Consider the following 22,634-nt stretch of genomic DNA (forward strand, 5'->3'; position numbering starts at 1 on the left):
CCGGAAAATTCCGACAAAAAACGGAAATTCCCGACTATGCAATAATAATCCAATCAGTGCGAAGTATTTCTCAACTAGTCTGAGCCTAACTAAAACATGGCGTCGGAAGAATGGCTGTTGCAGATCGATTCGGATAAATACTACATTTAGGTAAATTAAACTCCACACTGGGTAATATTTCTATAATTTTACAGGCAACCACAACCTTACAACCCTTTTGATGCTATTTAGGGAATCTTAGTGTGTTATTTATTTGTATTTAATGTCGGATAGGGACGAATGTTGCCAGGATGAGGGTCGTACAAAATGACTGGTTGACTCAATAACAATATTTCTACAACGGCGAACGGTTCTGTTCTTGGTAAACGACGAAGATGTGCAACGAAGTAACATTAATGTTAAAACGTAGTTGGTTTATTGTGTTTTTAAAAAAAAAAAAATTAAGTTAGATATTCTGATTTAGGCACGCAAAATAATCTTTATGGAAAGAAATGATTCTGCTCATTGCATGGTTGGGGCAATTTGGATATTTCTTTTTAAAATAGGTCAGCAGATGGACAGTTAAAACATAACTATAAGATACCCATTTTAGATAGACCTATAGATTATGCTGGGTCCTTATTGATCTATATGTACTTATTGATGAAATAAATGAATTTATATAATTATTTTTTAATGTACATGTATGTATGCAACCATAAATTTTGACCACAAATGTAATTCTAACAGCAGTAAATGAGCTAAGTAAAGAATACATTATTAATTTATTGTTCAGAATTAAAACACCTGTGTCAAGTTTAAGTTATTTATATATGACATATATAAGAGCTTATAATATATGTAATAATACATGAGGTGCAATATCGTAACTTATTATATGCATTATTACCTTTTCGTTACTCTAAAGTTAGTAAAGTAGGCCACATCAAAATTTCTATACCCAGTTATACCCAGAGGCTTTGATAAATAAGCTTACAGCTGTTTTCCGGAAACTAAGAATCACATGAAACTGCAGTTTGTGTTCAATCAAATAACTTCAAAGCTTTGCAAAGCATATAATTCAATATTTAAAAAAACCTGCACAGCTACATGTACATGTACATGGCACTTGTCATATTTTGAAGTACATTGTAGGCTGAACATGTACCATGCAATAATTTCAAGAAAGATTTATTAATCATCTTGGCCTCACCATCGGTTTCCTATCATTGAAACACCAAGCTTGTGTATTAATACTATTAAAATATGATTGTGGCGTTTTTAAGAATCTGGATCATCCAGTATGATAGGTTTCGTAATTGACCGATATCGATGGTAGTTAACAGTAACACACAGAGGAGTAGACCAAATGAACAGATAGTTTACAATGTATATTTTTATTACGACTTTATAACTGCTAAAGGTAACTTATATTGTAGTACTACATGTAGGTTACTTTTTTGTATGTCAATTGATTTCAGTTTATGTGGTATGAATTTACGTCTTGAGCTGTTTTTAGTGTTGGCCACCCACACATTGGTTACGATAGCACACAATTGTCTATTAATTAAGAATTAGACTATAGAGTATTTGATTTTCATGATTCCAAGTTCACTTTCAGTCATGGATGTTGGTTTAAAAAAAAATAACAATCTTAATTCTTTAGATAAAATAAGGCACATTTTAAAAGCTTCCAAACCGATCGAGGAATGTGTTAAATGTTTACTAACAGGAGAAAGTGCATGCTTTGCTTTTAGTGACTAGGCTAATTGTTAAATTTAGATAAATATTCTACAATTATCTTGATAGCAGTGAATGTTTCAACTGTATACCGACATTAAAAGTCTTTTTTCTTTGTATTTTTCAGAGAATTGATTTCTGTTGAGCTTCTGAATACAATTTGATGTTCACTTGATTACTTCTTGTAACAGATAGTCTGAGATACTAAATTCATAAGTCGTATTATTTAAAAAGACTGATAATACCAGATCGAAGAATGGTGATGAAATATTTTATATTTCAATAAATCTTTGATAACAGGTAATTAAATTAGTGAGGGATTTCATAATAATAACCTAGGGGATTTGAACAAATAAACTCTTTGTGTAACACATGATACTGTAGACTAAAATAGTCCATTACCGGTACTTTAACTTATCGCTATAACTTATGGTTTACTCTGGCCAATAATCTTCTGGTGTATGAGTATGATGTTTGACCTTGTGGTGGGAAACCCAGATCTACCGAATTTCAAAGAGCCTGGAGATTTTCAAGTCCAGTTCTCAGTTTTCGAGTGTTGCCTTTATATGGGAAGGAAAGTTGAGGACCTCCTGTTTGCAAATTGACAACAGACAGTTGGAATTAGATGAAGAGTTGGTGGAATGGCATGTTAGTCTCAAAACATTACATTTCAATTCATTCCAAGATACAACAATTTTGCCAAAATTTGTAGAAGCTCTAAATGGGCTAGTCATTGTAAAGAAAAATATTGTTTGTCCTAGTTGTCTACTGCTGCAGGTTTCATGTCTTTCATATTGGACATTGGTTTTGGTGTTTTACACATGGATGTTGGCGTTGCTCGAGATAGTCGGAAATGTCATCTACTGTACCATGTTCCCTTGTTCCAAATTTTCTGAGGCAGGCCCAGTAAGATCCCCCGTCAAGGCTTTTCTCATCTTCGGACCTGCAAATTCTCAGGTGCTACAACAACACTTCAATGTGGAGATCTGAAATTTTATCTCATGACTTCAGATGTTAAAATTAATTAGCCTACTGGATAGATAAAGCTGTGACTAATTGATACATGTCTGTTACCTCACTAGATCGACGATATCTAACTTGATTGAAGCAAACCATAAAGTACTAAAGAAAGTTCAAACCTTAGAGTGTTAAGTGAATTGCCCTGAAGTTGGCCTCACCACCGGATGATTAGCCAGTCCTTAATCATAATGGGAAAAAATGTCTCCTACTTACTGAATTAACCCTTCTATCTGCATAATGTTTGAGGGTAGATTCAAATTCGAGAAAAATTATCGAGGGACACCCTTTTGCTTTAGAGTTAGAGGATGAATAACATTTGTAAAATCTTGAGTGTTTCTTTAATATTGTGTTTTCAGAGAAAGGATCTTGACACCCAATTGTTATACTTAGGTATCAATGCCATAATGAAGTCGGTAGTCCAAATTCAAACCAGTAAACCTACTTCCCCTAAACCTGGAAAAGGGGTGGATGGAGGTAAGCTTCATACTACTCTCAAAACTGAGAATTTTTACCTCCTCTTTCCGGTTGCGATACTTTCAACAACAATTTTAACTGCCATAAACTGGATTTAAATACATAATTTATTTCCCCAATTGATTTGTATATACATGTAAGTCTGTATTTAGAGATCATTTATATACAATGAGATTAAATGGCCAATGTTTGATTCCTTTATGTCTTGTGTTTTAAAATTAACTGGCAATGATGAAAATGGCAATGTCTGTATTGACAAAAAATAAGTTTTCAACATAATGTAAAAACCATATATTTTTGAGATCAGTCTAGCATTTTTGAAAACTATTTTGAATTATTGTAGAAATGAATTATTCAAGATGTCCTCGTGCAATGATTTTTGTAAAATCAAAATTGTAGAATTGGTTAAAGTATATTGTTGGAAACTTATTTGTATTTTATAAAGATACGGCTTGTATTGTTTGTTATATGTTATATATAAATCATGTTAATGGATTTGTAACAAGTTTGCTAGTTTGTTCTGTTAATTTTATTCTTTACATTTTCGGCTGCACGTTCTGCTCTACAGTTCGCACTGATTATTGTTTTTACAGGATACTAGATCAATCATTCCTATCTTTACTTAAAACCCTCTCCATAAATTCATTTGTTTATTTAAGTAATACAGTACATCTATATTAAAATGCATTACCTTGGATTGAGCCAATGTTATACATTTTCACTGGAAATATATAATAACTTAATATTTTTGATAGATTTTGTTTGCATTTGTGACACACAAAGTTGTAAGATATACACGTACATGTACTTAGGATTAAAAATTATTTGTTTATATTGATTACTGTATTACTTGCCAAATGAACAAATTAATTTTACTATTCTCCATTATTACTGATCCTGTTTATTTAATCTTGAATTCCAAGAAACACAAGTTGAAAGTCATATTCTTTTAAAAGCACCTAATTAAAATAATGAAACAAAGTGGATTTTATAATTTTGATTACAAAATCTTACAGAATATAAAGCAATTAACACAATATACATGTACATGACATTAATTTAAAGATAATATCTTGAAGTGAATTGAAGTATGTATAACAGTAAGTGGCAATTATAGACAATTATTTGAAATAATGAGTTATACCTGTAAATAATTAAATACTTATAATCAATGACATCAAATATACCCATCTTTAGATTTAGGCTGTTAAACTGTAAGTAATTTTCAATATTAGATTAATGGCTGTTTGTCATGTATTTTATCGTTTTGATTTTGAAAGCTAATTACGGATTTGAAGTGATAACTGATTTACTGCAATAAAGGTATAACATGTGATTCTTGTATATTAAAGGTATTGAATTGGATTCACTCATACCTCAGGTAAAGTATTGTTGTTTTGTACGGTGCAATGTGTGTGCCCTGAATATATTAGCAGTGCATTTAATAAGGTCCCGGTAATTATATATGTCTTAAAAAAGCAAAAAATGAATCAGATGCCCGTTCCAGAAAGTTTCGTAAGTTTTGGGGCAGTTCTGTTTAAAGGTACATGTATACTCATTAAATGCTTTCATTTTTACCTTCTTTGGGTAATATTTAGCATACATCTTGTAATTAATTCATTCTTTTACTTATTAACAAATATAAATAATTAGAACTACTCCTAACCCAGATAAAGTAGAAAATATAAGTTGAACAGGTATGAGTAATATGTAGTAATATTGAAGGAGTAATGGTTAAATCGGTAATACTATGTAATATTTTTTTCCAAATTATTAAACTGTTAGGTTTTATTGACAGAAAGTTCACTATCAGTCACAGATATCAAACTTTCATTTGATTATATCAACATTACTGATTTTTTGGTTAAGATAAAATAGGATTTTCATCTATTCAATTATGAATTATCATCTTTTCAAGTCTTTCTGTAGATTTTCACATCAGTTAATAATAGGAATACATTATATGTAGTTGTATAGTTCTGCTTGCATGGGAATTGGGAGAATGGATGCATGTTGTGTTTATTGATAAAACATCAAGCAAACTTGTTACTGTACATTAAAACTTCATAGATACTCTTTTTATTCTCTTTGCATTAAAACTGTTCATGTATTTACTTGTATACCATACATACATGAATATTTGTTATGAAATTATTAAAATAATTGTTTATATTTTAAAATATTTAGACAAGTTTATATAATAGGTCAAACATCTTTTTGGTACATTCTATAGTAATGAGGATTGAATGAGTATCTATAGAATTTATTGACAATTTTAAAATATACCATTTGACCAACTAAAAATTTAATGTACATATCTAACTTCTAAATAAAATATGAAGTTGTGTGTTGAAGCATAAGGTATGTTTTGAAATTGTCCCTATGATTCCCTTAAATTCATGTTTTTGTTTTCTTTCAGTGTTTTTATTTAGTACTTATTTTCAATTCATTCATTGCATCATTGCCAGTTAGTTTTGATCATAAAATGCTTTAAAAAGGGAAAATGTATTCAAAATATTTTCCATTATGTGTTCAAGAAAGTGTTGAGGTGCTGATCAGTGTTGCATTTGCTGCAGAACATTTCAAACCAAAAGCATTTAAACATGGTTTATGAAAATACCCTGTATTGTATATTACATAAATATCATTAAATCTTTCATGAGATGTAAGAATTTGGAAATTAGAATATGGAAATATATCTGATCATATTTAGATTTATTTGATCAGTGTATTTTGAGATACTATCAGTGATTTTTGTTAAAATATTGAAAGTAACCATTTTAATGTTTAAAAATTTTCATTGAGTAATGTCAAACTCTGAAAAATGATATTTAAGGAATATCAAAGGTAATTTCACTGTTGAATCATGTTTACTGCTAAAATGTCGGTGATCGCTACATAATATATATCTCATTGCCTGTTCAATGAGGTTGAAATTTTCTGCAGTGTGTCATATTCTGTCTTTCTCGTGCAGAGAGAATTAAAACTAAAAACTAAAAAGGTATGAAAATAGCATTTCTAACATACAGATAAAGTTGGTATTGTTTCACTCGGCTCATATTGTTTGCTTCTATTATTTCCCTCATACAGCAGGTTGGACAGTTGTAGCTGCAGTGAAACCCTCTAACTATCAGGTTTATGGACTTGTATTGTTTATATTGTTAATGTTGGAGAGAGAAAAACATTTTAACCCTTTCCTACCTATTTTGTAAAGCTCTTGCCACTAACTTGCATCATTTTGGCCATGCAGATTGTTTTAGCTCTAGTTTCGCTGCACAGCTTCACAGCTAGTCCCAAATATTAATTACATTATTTATTATATCTAGACAAAAGCCTATACGTGCAAGTAGCTATTGAGGAATGTTTTCTTATGGGTGTTGTCTTTAACCATAATTTCAGTTGATGTAAAAGTCAAAAGAATTGATCGTTCTGTATAGTCTATCTCTCTCTTCTTTCTTTAATAAATACAATATAGAACTTAGTTCATAAGAAAAAATCTGGATTAAAAAAAATTCTCTAAAGCGGTTTGTGGCATTCGTAAAACAATGAATTTTGTTAGATACATCCCCCTTTATTTTTACTGCTTCTCACATAGCATTTAACATCTTTTCACACCGAAGTGGGATTTTATGTATTTGCTTTTTTGTTTAATTGTTTTAAAAATCATCTGTTAGAAATTAGTCTGTTGTTTACTAATGGCATTCCTCTGCATGAAATTAGCCCTCTATCCTATACCAGTTATTAATCTATTTCTTATTAGGAATATTTTGATATTAACTTGTTTGTATGTTTGTAATATCTATGAATGATATACAGTTATTATATAATCCTAGTTATTTATCAATAATTTATCATTATATTCGAGATATATTATAAATCACATTTTGATAGAAATATATAAAATTTATTAACTGAAAATGGTGTCTGTTGGCTTAAAAACTAATGACATGTATATTTACATGTACATTACCTATTGGTTATTTTACATGTCATGTTTATGGTTGGTGTGTTTGCATTCATCATCAGTCAATATCATATAGAAATAGAAAGTAGCAGCACCTATTTCATGAAAGCTTGATATTATAAAATTTACTTTGGGGTTGGATGTTTGAAAGAAAACACCTAACAGTTTTCAACGAGTTTGACAAAAGTTGTTAGTTGGATGAGCTTCTCACAGACACATATTTCCTCCTCCACAACACAGTTATAATTTTGACTGATGGGCTACTAGTAGTACTACTGCAATTGCCCAATTTTAGCCAGATAGGCTACTAGTAGTACCACCGCAATTGCCATATTTTAGTCTGAACCAGAATGCTTCTATGATTATATTACGGTCAGACTGTCAGTAAGCTTACCTATGCAATAGAAAACCTTGCACAACTCTGTTTTAGTATCAGATATATCTATACAAACAGATGAAATATAATAAAACCTGTAAGGTTTCTTTCATCCCCTAATATAAGTAAACAAATTCAACATATATCTTGCCAATATCTTACAGTTCATATAAAATATATATAAATTATCATCTAATATAATAAACTGGTAGTTAGCATGCTGTAATTTTTTTATATTTTTTGGCCTCAGTAATTTCCTTATCATATTAATGTTTATATACATTGATGTATTTTGTTATGATGATAGTAGGTGCAGTGCAGTTGTAAGTTGATATAATGGGGTTCAAATGTTTGGTGGCACCCTCTTGTTTCAAGAGTGACTTTAAAACAATAATATATACATACCGTACATAAATATGCTTTAAAATGTACCGATCAAGCTTAATAGGAAGGACTATGCTATCAGGTTTCTTTTGCTAGCTCGATTCATGTTTTTATTTTCTGAGCTGTTGTTGTGTTTAGTTTAAGATTTTTTCAGGGCATTTGACAAAATATAGACTATTGGTAATGGTTTTGAAATTATTTGTTATTATAGTAGTCAGATTGGTTGTGGATTAATCTTTCCTTTCTTAGTTTAAATTATCCTTACTTACCCTCTTTCCATCAACTTCATGTATAACCTACATGTATTTTGAGAAGTTAGGACACTACCCTTCCTAATTTCCGGATATTATTAACACAATGCCATATGCTTGTTGACACCTGTTTAGAGTGTTCTGATACTTGAAAATCTGGACTGAATTGTGATTGAGACACGTACCTTCTTAATGTTGTTTTCATTTAAAGGTTGTTCAGGTTTGCCAGTACTATTAAATTTCTTCTATTTTTTCAAAAATATAAAATAAACAAGGTAACCTCAGTTTAAAGTCATATTTAGCCATTCACATTTCATATTTTCATCTGGCAATACTGTAGTCTTTGGTTGAATTTGAATATGCAAATTTGATGGCTTTATAAAAATCAATTCTCAAAGTGAGTCATTGACATAAGTAGATTAAGTAATAGTACAAAATCATTTTATTAATAATTAGCTACATTTTTACAGAAACAGCTGTTGGCGTCTATTTAATATTATCACAATAATATCAGTTTTACATGCATGCTATAATTTAATGTGAAATAATGTTTCAATTTAAACTATTTAGGCTATCTTTTCATGCATTTTTTGTATTTCATAATTTAATTGTTATACTGTGTCTATATTATGAACTGAAAGTGTCATAACCAGATAGCAGCCCAACTGCCAAATTTGAGCTTTTATAAATTATATTGGTTATCAAGATATTTCCATGTGAAAATTTATTTTTAAAAAAAATCAGGTTTACAGAGAGTTGTCTAAAACAGTGAACATCTCATGACCATATTTGTAGCTCCTCTCAAGAAGCATTACTACATAACTGATTATAAAATGCTAAAGTAAAATACCCAAAAAGTCTGCTTGCTTAATTAACATTGAAATTACTAGTTATCTAAATCATGATGCAGCTTCTCAATATTTGACAATGGTACAAAATGATATTATTCTTTCAATTGTCTATAAATTCTTTGCCATGGGAAACAGAATTTCTTATCAACTTGTAGCCCTTTAAAGATGCATTATATAAGAGCTAAATCTGCCTCTTTCTTTTGGCTTCAAATTATTATTTAGACATTTATTCACATGACAAGCCTAATCAATTCGCTGGGCTATCAGATGGCTGAGATATTAAATGCATTTGAACACTCGCGAGATTTAAAAATACATGTATAACAATAAAATGGATAATTGAGACAGTATCGGTTGACAAGTACCATTACTACGATTATAAACGATCTATGCTATGTCTTCAAACAGTTATAACTACACCCAGAAAAAAGTAATTTGAACGAAATTTTCAATATTTTCATTATTTTTTTTATTATCTATTTTTTAATATATCAAGAACGGACAGCTCTTTATCTAAATCTTACATAATGCATCTTTAACTGAAAGTTTAAGTAGAAAGGAAGGTAAATAAAAATTTAGAGTTGATTGTCAAAAAGAACCCTTTGTCTCATTTGTATTCAATTTTTTGGATAGAAGATCACATGGAATAGAATTGCACCATTTGAACATAACACAAAGCAAACAACTTGTGGAGAAATAGGGCGAGGATCTCTTTATTTTTAAAACATAATTTATAATGTACATGTAATTGTCTTGTTTGTAGAAACAGGAACTTGATCATTTTTTAAAAACAAACACCCATATTTAATTTCCCTGAGTTTTAAACTGTTCCTGTTCTAACAATACATTATGATATGCATTATAATCGTTATAATTGTTTCTTAATGTAATAATTAAGATGATATATTTTTGCATGTACATGTATTTTATACAAGGATACTAGCATAGATATATAATTTTCCTTGTTAATTAACATAACTACTCACCAACATCACAATATTATTATTAATATTTCAAATCTAATCAATCCATAGTGGTTTTCACATATTGCATGCCAGTTGAGTGCATCCTATTCCTATAAAGCAAAACAATAACTTTTAGTTTGTTTTATTATGTTATTGTCATTTTCCTTTCTTTTATTGTAAATATACAGTGGTAAAGTATTGGCATGAACATTGCTATTTTGTATTTTAAAAGCAGTTATATTTGTACATTAAGTAAGATAATATTTCTTTAAAAAATATCCTTTGATATATATTACTGTCGGTTCTTCATATTTTATGTAATGTAAAATTCTATGTATGTCCTTCAATGGCTTTATTAACAATATATTTGTAGGGTTGATCTGTGTGGGTTCAAAGTTCATCAATTTTACATTAAGTTGGAGTTTAAATAATGTCGATACTAAACTAATAGATAGATTTTGTATTTGAAAATATTTTTCCAAAAAGTAATTGTTGTTTTATCACATATTTGTATCTGCTTATTTAAGTGGATTCACTAGCAACTAATAAATTACTAATGACCAAAATTTAGTTAGGTATTAGCTTAGAAACCGATGTATTCCATCACTAGTAACTCTGCAATCACAATCACATTTTATACATTTTTGTGTTGGTCTCATTTTAACACTAATTTAGTGTTTGTCTTATTTTTATTTTTACTTATGATTTCAAATCTTACTCTACAATTTGTCATATTACAGAGACATGTTATTTAAGAGGGATGTGAGTTAATTTCAATCTTTATGTAGACAATTTCAGATTTCATCTTTAAAGCGGTCAAACTTTTACATATGATGTTGATATTAAATATGACCAGACAGCTTTGTTTTTAGGCTGTTGTATGTATATCTGTGTGTGATGAAATTGTCTTGTTTCATAATCGATCTTGTTAATACTACATATAGATGCATGGTAGATGGTTTTTTTTTGTGTTTTTTATTTGTGTTTCATTGCACTTCAATAATTTGAGAAAACATTAATTGTACCGATTTTTGAAATATTTTGATTTTTTATTACTCGTAAATATATAATTAATATATCTTTCGCATATAATGTTTGCCTTGAAATGTAAACCCATTTACTTATCTGTAATAACAAAAATTCCCAATTTCATGCAAATAGATATTTAACAACAAAATTTTAAAAGAATATATATCTAATTTTTTTTTTTTTTGCTTCTCTCATCTCTTCTGTTTAAAGTTAAAAGAAATTTCTAATTAAGGTATAAAGCCAGTTTTAATAATTTCGATGACTAATTTTTATTTAGGAAACACTTGTCACAATGTTTTTCATTTCCTTGTCTTGTTTTTCTTAACGTTTTCAAATATATTTTACCTCTTTAATTATTATATGTTTTTCAATTTAGTTCTTTTTTAAAGTTTGCCATATCTGTATATGAGCTCTTAAAGTTAAAGTTAAGAAGTTTCAAATAAGACATAATTACAAATCACTTTGCTCTTCTGAACTCTACCGATTCCTTTTTATAAATTAATCAAATATAAGAAAAAAGCTTAAAAACTGGCATGTTGGGGATAGAATATTGGAAAAACATGAGCTTTTAGTTGGGTAGAATGGTAACATACCCGGTAGTGGTAATGGTATAAACTCCCTTTAGATAAATAATCCTATGAACAATTACTTGACAAGGAATTTCATAATTCACTCTTGGCTATTTTAATTTGTAAGTATGCACATAGAATGACATTCTTTGAAATGAAATTCTGATAAGTAAACTGGTCCATGTTAAAAATCCATATTTGTTTTAATAAGTAAATGTTATTCACTTTTTTATAAGGGTCAATGAATTACCAGTTTCAAGATGAATTGTCTAATTCCTTGTGAAATCAGTAGGTAGTGTTGTCTTGAGTGTCATATAGTGTATTGTAGAATGTACTTTGGTATATATTTCTGACATGAACTACTACCAACAAAAGGTATATACACCCTGTCTGACATATCAACTATTATTATTCTGTGTAATCTTTGTTTGTTTTATTATTTGAATTATTAACATCTACATTGTTATGGGGTTTATTTTTTTGTTCATTAACATCAAGATTCGTTCATGTATAAAATGTTTACTATCACTCAGTTCTAGTCTATCAGAATATTTTACATCTATTTCTAATTTCAGGTCATAATTCACAAGCCTCCGGTGACTCCATTGATCAAGTAGGGAAAGGAGATTTTAATAAAAAGGTAAAAAATGTCTAATATTTGCATTCCCCGTACAGTATTGGAACATTATTTCTAAGATTTATTTTTGATACATTTATTTTGATACGTTCTAAAAAAATTATTTTAATAAAAATACTGGTGCACATGTAGGTCGAACCTTGCAGTGCATATGTAGCCATAGAAATTAAGAATAATATATGTCTGTCTCACAAGGCCCGAAATATTGTGTTGAGAAGACATTAAACCCCATTGATGGCTTAGTTGCTATGGGCGTATGGTTCGTTGTCTGACAGTCCGTCTTTGAAGATTTTTAAAACTAGTTGTACATCTAGTTGATGTGCTTTCCATAGCTCTTCTTGTCATCAAACCTTTGTCACACAGGTCAGCATTATTTGAAACTTGCTGTGTGATTGTTCATTTAACTAAGGAAAAAGCCTATTATGTCTATTTTCACCGTATACTGCCATTGAAAGGATAATTAACTGCTCTATTTCATTAATTTACTTTTACCAATTGACATTTTAAGGAAAACATATCCACCCTGCTCACTTGCTCATAACAAAGTTTAGTTGTCCCAATGTTATATTCAAAAATTTCCATGCAGGACGATTATCTGAAATTATTTTGTCCTTTTTTGAGGGGTCACATATTGAATAGTCCTTAAGGATAATCAGTTCTATTCATTTGACTCTTAAAATTTCGTTTTACTTGTCTTTACTACACTAGGATCTGGAAGAGTTGTTATATAACCCTCGTTGTGAAGGATTGGCCAATGAAACGGTCGGTTACAGCGAGTTTTTGACGTGAGGTGCACGGAACTGTGGGTAACCCACTAGAAGCATCAACGCTGAGTGGTTAATCAAATGTCTGATGTCATTGGGCCAAAAGCCGCTTGTATGATATCTGATGCGACCTTCCACTACAACCGGTCAGATCTTTATGTAGTGTAGGCAGTCGGAAGTATAAAAAAAAAGAACCGAAATATAGATCTGTTTTTTAATCAGATTATAACAATAACAGCTATAAATTCTGCCTGTCCAGTTGGGCAACTGACATCAAAATCACTTGCCTTGATTTTGGTTGTCCTGGCAATCAGGCAATCTTTATCGTCGAGCCCTTGTTTCTGTAATCCAGATTCAGGGAAAATTATAGATGCTGCTGGAACAGGGCACATATATTGATTCTACTTTCAATGTTTTTTGTGTATAACATGGGGAGAAAAAAATCATTTTGCAGAATATTGAATTGAGAAATGTGCATACATGTAAATAACCAACATTGCCCAAGAGGGTAATCATAGCTACTACCCTTTCTCGTTTTGTCTTGCAAAATTATTTAATTAATCTTTCAGGTTAAGTTTGTCGAGTTCATTTGTAAATTGACTTTCTGTTTTTACAATGTTGATGGAATGCCGAACATTTTGATAGATGTTTTTTTGTCCATGTGAACTCTACTACATGTATATGATCGATCGGTGTGTAGCAAATAATAAAATGTTTTAACTTTTAAAGGAAGTGGTAAATATTAGCAACAATGCAGGTGATATTCCGCTACCACCACAACCACCAACAACAAATCTTACCAACTTACCAGATGCTGAATCAATCCCTTTGCCACCACCAACAGATACAGATTCCATCCCACTACCCCCAAGTGATGACACCAAGAAGGAAGGGCAAAGTAAAGAAAATACCACCCTATCAAAGGTATAAATTTTAAAAGGTTAATTGGTCATTAAAAACCCAACTATAATCGGTTAACCGATTTATTCACATTTATTCTTTCTTGACATTTCATTTCTCCATCTTGTGTAGTCTGAAAGCTCAGTGCCGGGGTGGGGGTAGTAAATATGCAGTCATTCTTGTATCAGGAAAAACATGCTGAAAATGATCAAAACTAATCACTCTTTCAATAAAAATGTAAACTTGCTAAATTCACCTTTGTTCTTTGTGACCCTGGAGGTCAGAAAGTCAAGTTTTGCATTTTTGTACTAGGAAGATTCAATGTAATACACGTCGGCTTAAGATTTCGATTTGACAGTTTTTTCGTAGTATTGAAACAGGTTGCGAAGTGTTTTCAACATTCCAAGTTCCAAAGTAAACGTACGGTGCTAAGACCACCTAAAGATAAATTTTAGATGTTTCTATTATTAATTAGAACAGGTTTCGCTTTAGTTTTTATATTTTACGCTGACATTTGTTACTTTAAATCTTCCTACTCCTAGTGCAAAAATGGAAAGTTTGACCTTTTGACCTCCAGGGTCACAAAGAACAATGGTGAATTTAGCAAGTTTACATTCACTGAGCCTCCGGGCTAGGGTGGTACTTTGACAGATGACCTATATAGACCAGTTGAAATCAGGTTAATTTTTTTTTAAAAAAAGCCCCCTAATACCCCATAAGATTAGTTATAACATAAATATGTGAAAGCATACATGTACCTTTGGGTTTTTAAATACATGTACAAAATAAGTTCGATTATTTAACATGTCAGCTATTTCCAAAGAATTTACTCATCAGTAATACCATCCAATAAACCTAACATTCCAACAACTTTTCTTGTGCTCAAATTTGTTGTTGCCCCAGTTTGTCAGTTTGTCCATTTCCTCTTCCTAAAGTTATCATTCAAATGGTATGTAATGTTAAAATTCAAACAAAGACTCATTGACTTTCAGTGTTTTCCATTAATTACTCGAAGATTCATGGCCCTGGTAAACTTTGAAAAATCCAATTGGCTTGAAAAATTATGTCTAATGTTTATGTTCACGAGACAAAGTCTGTTGATTTTCAATGATTTATGTCCAATGGCTAAATTTCATCTAATTTATTCTAAGTGTCATGACCTTTATGGACTTCTTGGATTCCTAGCTGCTGTATGTTTTATTATTTAGCAACATATCGTTTTGTTCCAGAGAATATGTCTTTATCAAAACATTGCTGAATAGTGGTATTTTAATATGGATATTATTTTCGTGTGGTCACTTTAAGTTTGGTTCTAAACTAGCATTCTTTGGATGAAGGTTGAAATGTTATCTTGTCCAATCTAAAATTTACAGTGTTTCAGTTGCTTCATTTTCAAAAAATTTGAACAAAATTCTATTTTCATATTTCAGAATTTAAGAACTGGAGTTGTAAAGACACCGTTTGTTATAAAACCAAAAGTTAAAACTAGCTCTGAAATTAAACAGTAGGTATTATATGGCATTTCTACAACACTGCTAAGCTGGTTTAACTTTTATCACCTGCAAGCAAAGATTGTGTCTTCAAGGGGAGTTTACTTCCTGGCAGAACAAAAATGTATAATATCCATAATAAATATCCATAACTATTCTGACTGTTTCTGCAGAAAACAGATTTATAGAATTTGGAATGCATGTATATGTGGGGAAAGTTTAGAGTCATCGATTTTGGCTCCAAAAATAGGCACGGTCAGCTCTACCATAGCCACAGGTATTGCCTTAGACTATTCTCTATTTTGCAACAATAACTTAGCAAATTTTTCAGAAATTAAACAATGTTTGAATGTTTTTTAATTATTTTTTTGTTTATTTCAGACTTTTACCGAAAGATGATGGTAAAGATTGTGATGGCGGAAGGGAGAGTGTATCCTTCAGCTTTACAAAGAAAGCTACAACCAGTGTTGTTCCGATTGTGGCAGCTTTTGTATCTGAAGAAGATGCCAAAGGAAAGAAAGATCTTACAGTAGTACTTAATGGCCAAATATTAGGTAATCAGGAAGAAACCTCAAATGATAACACAAGTGATAAAATTGTGGGAAGCAAAAAAATGTTTGACTTTGTGAAAGTGATGAATAAGGAAGAAACTAAAGAATTAGATTGGCCTGCAGCCATGATAAAACATACCAAAGTAGAACCCATTATAAATTATAGTTGTAATCCTTTATCATTTGATTTTAGTATGTTGTTAAAATCCAATAATGTTCATGTTGATAATAAGAGCCCTGAAAGTAAAGAAGTAGAAGAAGCCGTCTCTTCCAAAAGTTGTTCAGAAGATAAAAAAATGGGTGATACCGAACTGAATGTACCAAAGCTGCAGAATGAGATAAACAATATAGAAACCGAGAAGGACATTCAGGAAGAAACGGCCAATCTGTTAGAAGAAATAAAAGAAGTGGTAGTTTCCAAAGAACGCTCCAGAAAAAGGAAACATAAAAGGAAGTCGAAAAACGTGGTACACAAGAATGAAAAGTTGGAAGACACAAGTAGTAAGCTCAAGAAACACAAGAAGAAAAAGAAGAAGAAAAAGCATAAACAATCTTCGCGTTGTGAAGAACCAGATTCAAAGAAACACTCTAAGAAGTTGGAAGAAATGGCTGATAATGATGAAAATCCAGCTGTAGAAGGAGACAAAGGTGCAAAGCCACGTAAGCACTCAAAGAAACGAAAGCGAAAACACAGACATACAGAGAAAACTGAAACTAATATTGTTAATGCTGGAAATGCTGAAAATATTGGGGCAAAGAAAGAACCACCTGTCAAGAGAAAGCGTAGCAGGAGTAAGAAAAGTAAAAGCAATAAAGAGCATAACAGCAAGATATTATCCTCTGATAATGAATCTGAGACAAATGGTAAAGAAAGTCGAAGGAGAAACAGTACGAAGAAAAGGAAGCGCCACAGAACAGTACTTATTCCAGAACCAAAGATTGCTGAAGATAACCAAATTGAAAGTAACGATAAATCTGAAATAAAAAATCATGATTCAACAGTGACAAAACCAAAAGATGTTTCTGCTGAGATTAAATCATCACACCCAGCAAAAAGTCCCGGTAAAAATAAAGGTATAGGGTCCACTCCGAAGCAGACTGGATCACCAATGGAAAGTAAGAAAAAGGGTGTAAGTGAAACTCCTGATAGCACAGGAGGTTCCAATAAAGGATCACAAAGGAAAAGGACAGTAAGTGGCTCAGGTGAAGACCTAACACCATCAAAAATAAGAAAGACGCCAAATCTGGAAAAATCAGGACTGAAAGCGGAAGATACTTGGAGTAAAATGGAAGGATTATTTGAGGCAAAGAAAGAAGATGAAAGTAAAGCTAAATGGGATACTAGTGATAGTGAAGATAATGAAACATCAAAGACTGTTGATAAGAAAAGGAGTAAGAAAACTCCGCAAAAATCTAATAGATCAAGACGTAAAAGTCGGAGATCAGAATCCAGTGAGTATAGCTACTCTTCAGATTCTGATAGATACACTAGAAGTCACTCAAGACATCACTCTAGGTCTCGGTCATATAGCCATTCAAGAAGTCGTTCAAGGTCTAGAAGTAGATCAAGGTCATATTCTTATGATTCACGGTACAGTAGGTCCTCTTCTAGATCACGATCTAGATCACACTCACGATCTAGATCTAGAAGAAGGTCTAGAAGATCTTATTCCAGGAGAAGAAGTTCATCCTACAGCAGAGGTTCTAGCTATTCTCGCTCAAGAAGCCGTTCATATGATTGGTCAAAACCGTATTCCAGATCTCCATCAAGATGCAGTTCGAGGAACAAAATATTAAAATCACCGCTTTCCGAAACTATTTCCTCAATATCAAAAGTGAATGAAACAACAGAAGCAAAAAACAAAACAGTTGACGTAGATCCAGGAGAAATACCTTTACCTACAGCAGATGATGACAAAACTAAAGACAAAAAAATAATGGATGATATACCCTTGCCTCCTGCAGGAGAGTCAAAACCAAACAGTGAACCTCACATCCCCAATGTCACTGGAAGTTTAAAAGCGGTTTTTGCACCCCCTCCTCCTCCCCCACCTCCACAAAATTTAGAACTTGAATGTGGATCAGAACAGAAACTCAATGGTCCTCCCCATGACCCAAGCTACCATCATGATCAAAACTACCATGATCCAAATTACCTAGATGGTCCAATGATGCATGGTCGGCCACCATTCGGACATCGTTATGGACCACCATCTAGAATGTATGGGCCAGGGATGGGTCCACCTCCTGGAATGAGAGGTGGACCACAACACCCACGTCAAATGGGACCTCACGGTCCAAGGCAAGGTTATAGAGGACCACCACCAATCCAAGGAAGACACCCTGGGCCCCCGCCTGGCATGATGGGCCCACGAGGTCTGATGAGACCTCCTATGAGGGGTCCAATGCCACCTTTCAACAGGATGATGCCACCACCACACATGAACAGCAGTCGACCCCCATTTCAAGGTAATCGAATGCCTCCTTTCATTGGTCCACGCATGCCTGATCCTGATTTAATGAACAAATCTAAGACGTCACCACCACCATTACCCCCACCTAAATCTCCTTCACCACAACCTCCTCCTCCTCCTAAAAAAGAAGAAAAACCAGAAGTTGAGGTTATGCAGCCAATATTTATCCCACCTGAACAAGCTGAACAGTACAGAAAACTTCAAAAACAGGCTCAAAAACATGCTAAAAAGTTAAGGAGACAAGAACAGCAGGAGAAAGGGGAAGAAGTATCAGATGAAGAGGAGGAAGATGATGATGATGAAGACAAGATGGAAACAGAAGAACAACAATTATTAGAAGCTGAATTGGCAGCCAGCGCTGCTGATGATGAAGCATCAAGTTCTTTATTAGCAATACCCACAGCACAGAGTCCATTACTTCAACAGCAGACAATACTAGTACCCCAACAATTGTCTGGTCAGTTATCTTTTTCTCCTTCAGGTCAGTTGTCGTTTTCACCATCTGGACAGTTATCAATTACACCTTCAGGACAGCTGATTGCAGCAGCACAACCACAGTTGATCCTACCACATTCTCTGTCAAATGCAGGGTTACCAGTTCAAGCAGGAGCCCCTGTTATAGCCTTTCCACAAACAACTCTTGGATCGTCTCTCACTCCATCTCTAATCAGTCAGTTATCAGCATCTCATTTAGCTTTAGGTGGACATGCACCTGGTTTGGTATCACAATCAATGCATAGTCAGTTATTAGGCCAGTCTCAGCTGCCAATGCAAAGTGCTGTACATGCAATACCAGGTATGCCAGGATACCATGCTGTACAACAAGGTCTCTCTAGTCTACAAGGATATCCAGGAATGCAAGGCTTGCAGGGCTTACAGGGCTTGCAGGGTATTCATGGATTACAAGGTGGTATGATTCCAGGTCTCCCTGGAGTTCAAAGCCTGCATGGCCTACAGACTCAACATGGATTCCCAGGATTGCAACATTTACCACAGATGATTTCTCCAATGGCTCACCATCAAGGTCAAGTAATTTTGATTCCTCGATTACATCGGCCTATGTAATTGTAATGAGACAATACCATAAAGTGCTTAATAAATATAAATGTGATTTTTGAATGATGAAATGTGATAATTTATATAATTGACTTGAGAATATATTTAATTTGAAAATTTACTTTAATGTCTTGTGGGATCATAACCATGCACAAGTAAATATAGGCAGGTAGTCCTCCAGCTCTACTTTAGTTGGCGTTTTTTTAATTTATTTTATGTCATTTTGATGTCAACCTTTGTAAATGAATTGATACATGTAATATTTATTATTAAAATGAAATCAGTGTGTTTGTAGAAAGGGATGATTTCTGATTAATTTATTTTCCACTCATGAATTTGCTACTGATGTGCCAATTACTGCGGAGCCAATATGACATGATCTCATTGCACTTGTTCTGTGCCTGTGATTAGTGGAATGATTTATATTTGAACAAAATAGATCTAGCTTTATAGTAATAGACTTCAGGTGATGAATGAGTGTGAACTTGTGAATACAGTTGAATGTGTTATTATGATCATGAACTAGATCTATAATTATAGTTATTTGTAAATATTAGTCAACGCCAATCAGGATGAAACTATTATAGTTCAAAGAGATTGAAACATTTATGTGCACAGGCATTAAACAATTTCTATGACCTGCAGTGGTTTGATTTTAAACCTATGTAAATAAATATGCTTTTTTTTTTGTACATATTGAAAACTAGAAAGTATGTGTTCAAATTATTTCACTCTGTTCTTCAATTCGAGTGATGTAATGTATGCAATAGTTTATTTCAACAACTAATTGCACTTATTTGTTTTTAATCACATAGTGTAAATATGGATATAATATAATTCTTTGTTATTGCTTTTATTGTTAATTTTGAAGCAATGCCATTGTTGCTAAACCAGATGACACAACAGAATTTATTTTTCTTTTCTTTCTTTTTATTTATAGAAGTTTTTGCTTCCAATGTCATTGATTTCCAAACCACTCATATTTGTTTAGAATGCTAACTTGAGTTTTCCAAAAATTAAATCAAGATCCAGAAGGGATATTTGTGTAATTTGTGTAATTATTGGGTTAGAAAGTATAGCTTACACTGTGCCATGTTTTATCAAATTTTAACTGTTTGTCCTCTGGTACTGTTAGGTTCATTATAATGACTTGGTTTTTGTAACTTCTGCAGTTATATGTTCTTGTGCAACAGGGATGGGATTTCATTAAACGGAGGTCATTATGTTTACTTACTATTACTGGTACTATTATTAATGATTTAATCTCAACAACTGAACCACCTCCCACTACCATACAGACCTCATAACTTCCATATTAACACTTAATGTTCTCCTTTCACTTAAGGACTTGGTTATGTGTTAAATTTTAAGAATAAGATTTTTTTTTAGTGAGTAATTTAAAAGCACCAGTATATAAGAAACATGATTAACAACAAAAAAGTAAAATAAGTGTTAGGTGGAAATAAAAAGATAGTCATGTAGTCTCCCCTTTTAAAAGAATATTCTAATGGTATGAAAGCCAAACTAGGAAGTGGTATAAGTTGTCCAGGAAATGTTACTCACTGAACAAAGATCAAACATTTTAATTCTGTTTTTTTATTTCTAGGACATTAGAAATAAATACTGTGGAATTTATAAATGGTCAAGCCCTTGAACTGTGAAATCGGAAACTATTTTAGTTCTTTTTACTGTTAATATGCACACAAATGATAATAATTATGAACTAGTCATTTGACCTGATATTGAATATATTATTTAATGACAATTAAACTCTGTTTCTGTAAAAAAAAATCTTAATATTTCCAAATATTGTTTGTGTTGTCGGTTATGGACATAAAATAATTTAAACCACCTATTCCTGAATGTTGACCAGGTAAAACCCTTGTCTCGGTCATGTCGATAAGTCACATTAACAAATATTTAACCCACATTTAATCTTAAGGTATATATGGTTTACTAAAGTGATTTATCATTTTCCATATTTTTTATGGTCAACATTTGGGAATACATGGATAAATGGTTGAAATTGTCAAGATTTAAAAATTGTACAGTAATAATTCTTAGGCTTCTGTTAGTTGTAATACAATCGTTATAAAGTTGTCTGATGATTTTATGTACCGTATGTGGTATGGTTGTGTGCGGAATGTATGAGTGTATGCCATCGCATTTGAGACAAAGCATAATATATTCATGTTTTGAAATACAATAAAACAAAAAAAGAAAAAAAAAATTTATCTGTGTTATTGAATGATCAAAGACTGTCAAAAGACAAGGATAAAAGTCCAGTGTATTTTGAGTAATTGGCACTCCTTCCTTCTTTTCTTTTAACTTAAGTATTTATGGCCCATATAAAGGTCTAGATGGAGAGAACAAAGCCACAGTTGTCACTTTTCATGTGAAAACTTAAAGATTTTGCATAGCCTCAATTCTGTTCCTAGTGGTTGTCTTGACCCAACTGAGTTTATTTGTAATCTATTTCCATACATGTACATTATATACCTGAGTCACTCTCCCTCATTAAAAAAAGAAGCATTAACATTCAAGTATATCAGTTCTAGAACCCTCGACAGGAGCCCTAACTCTATACACTAATACAGTAGGGGTTTTTTTTGTCCAAATAGACACAAATTGCATTAGATATTCAATTTTTGCATCCGTTTGGTATAAGATATGGCTTTCATAAAGCTAGGGTCAGTACAGTTCTGTTGAAGGGACATGCTCACCGAGAACACGTCTTTGTGTAAATTCAAGAGGACGTGGGTACGGGGGGTTTCAATGCCATCACACTAACATCCTAAGAAAGGGCCCAGTCGAGATCAGCCAGTGCCTTGAAAAGATGGGCACTATCAGGCAGAAACCCATGCTACCAGTCTCCGTAAACTGCTACTCCAGGTAGCCTACTTTTCGTTGGGTATAAGATGTGGCTTTTATAATTCAAGGGACATGGGTACCAGAACCGTCATCTGGAGGTTTGGATGTCATCACACTAACATCGGCCAGCCTCCCGTATAATACAGCCACTCTGAGGGGTCCACATGAGATTATCATTGCTGATACTATTTGAGTCAAACGAACAGGATATCGATATCCGTGTGCAGTGTATGCGTAACCTAACATATTCAGACATGGATGTCTGTGGCCCCTAGAGCTCAAAAGTTCG

General features: G+C 32.3%; 1 protein-coding gene across 1 annotated transcript; it reads left to right on the forward strand.

Moving 5' to 3' along the window:
- The first annotated feature begins 83 nt into the window (after window positions 1–83).
- Window positions 84–21,706, forward strand: LOC126822772 (G patch domain-containing protein 8). The gene is made up of 7 exons (XM_050551817.2): window positions 84–150; window positions 1,847–2,019; window positions 3,096–3,213; window positions 12,178–12,242; window positions 13,733–13,927; window positions 15,334–15,407; window positions 15,775–21,706. The coding sequence occupies exons 3-7, from the start codon at window positions 3,144–3,146 to the stop codon at window positions 19,481–19,483; spliced, it is 4,113 nt and encodes a 1,370-aa protein (XP_050407774.2). The 5' UTR covers window positions 84–150; window positions 1,847–2,019; window positions 3,096–3,143; the 3' UTR covers window positions 19,484–21,706.
- The last annotated feature ends 928 nt before the right edge of the window (window positions 21,707–22,634 follow it).

This window comes from Patella vulgata, chromosome 5 (genome assembly GCF_932274485.2).
Source record: "Patella vulgata chromosome 5, xgPatVulg1.2, whole genome shotgun sequence".
Taxonomy (NCBI): Eukaryota; Metazoa; Mollusca; class Gastropoda; family Patellidae; genus Patella; species Patella vulgata.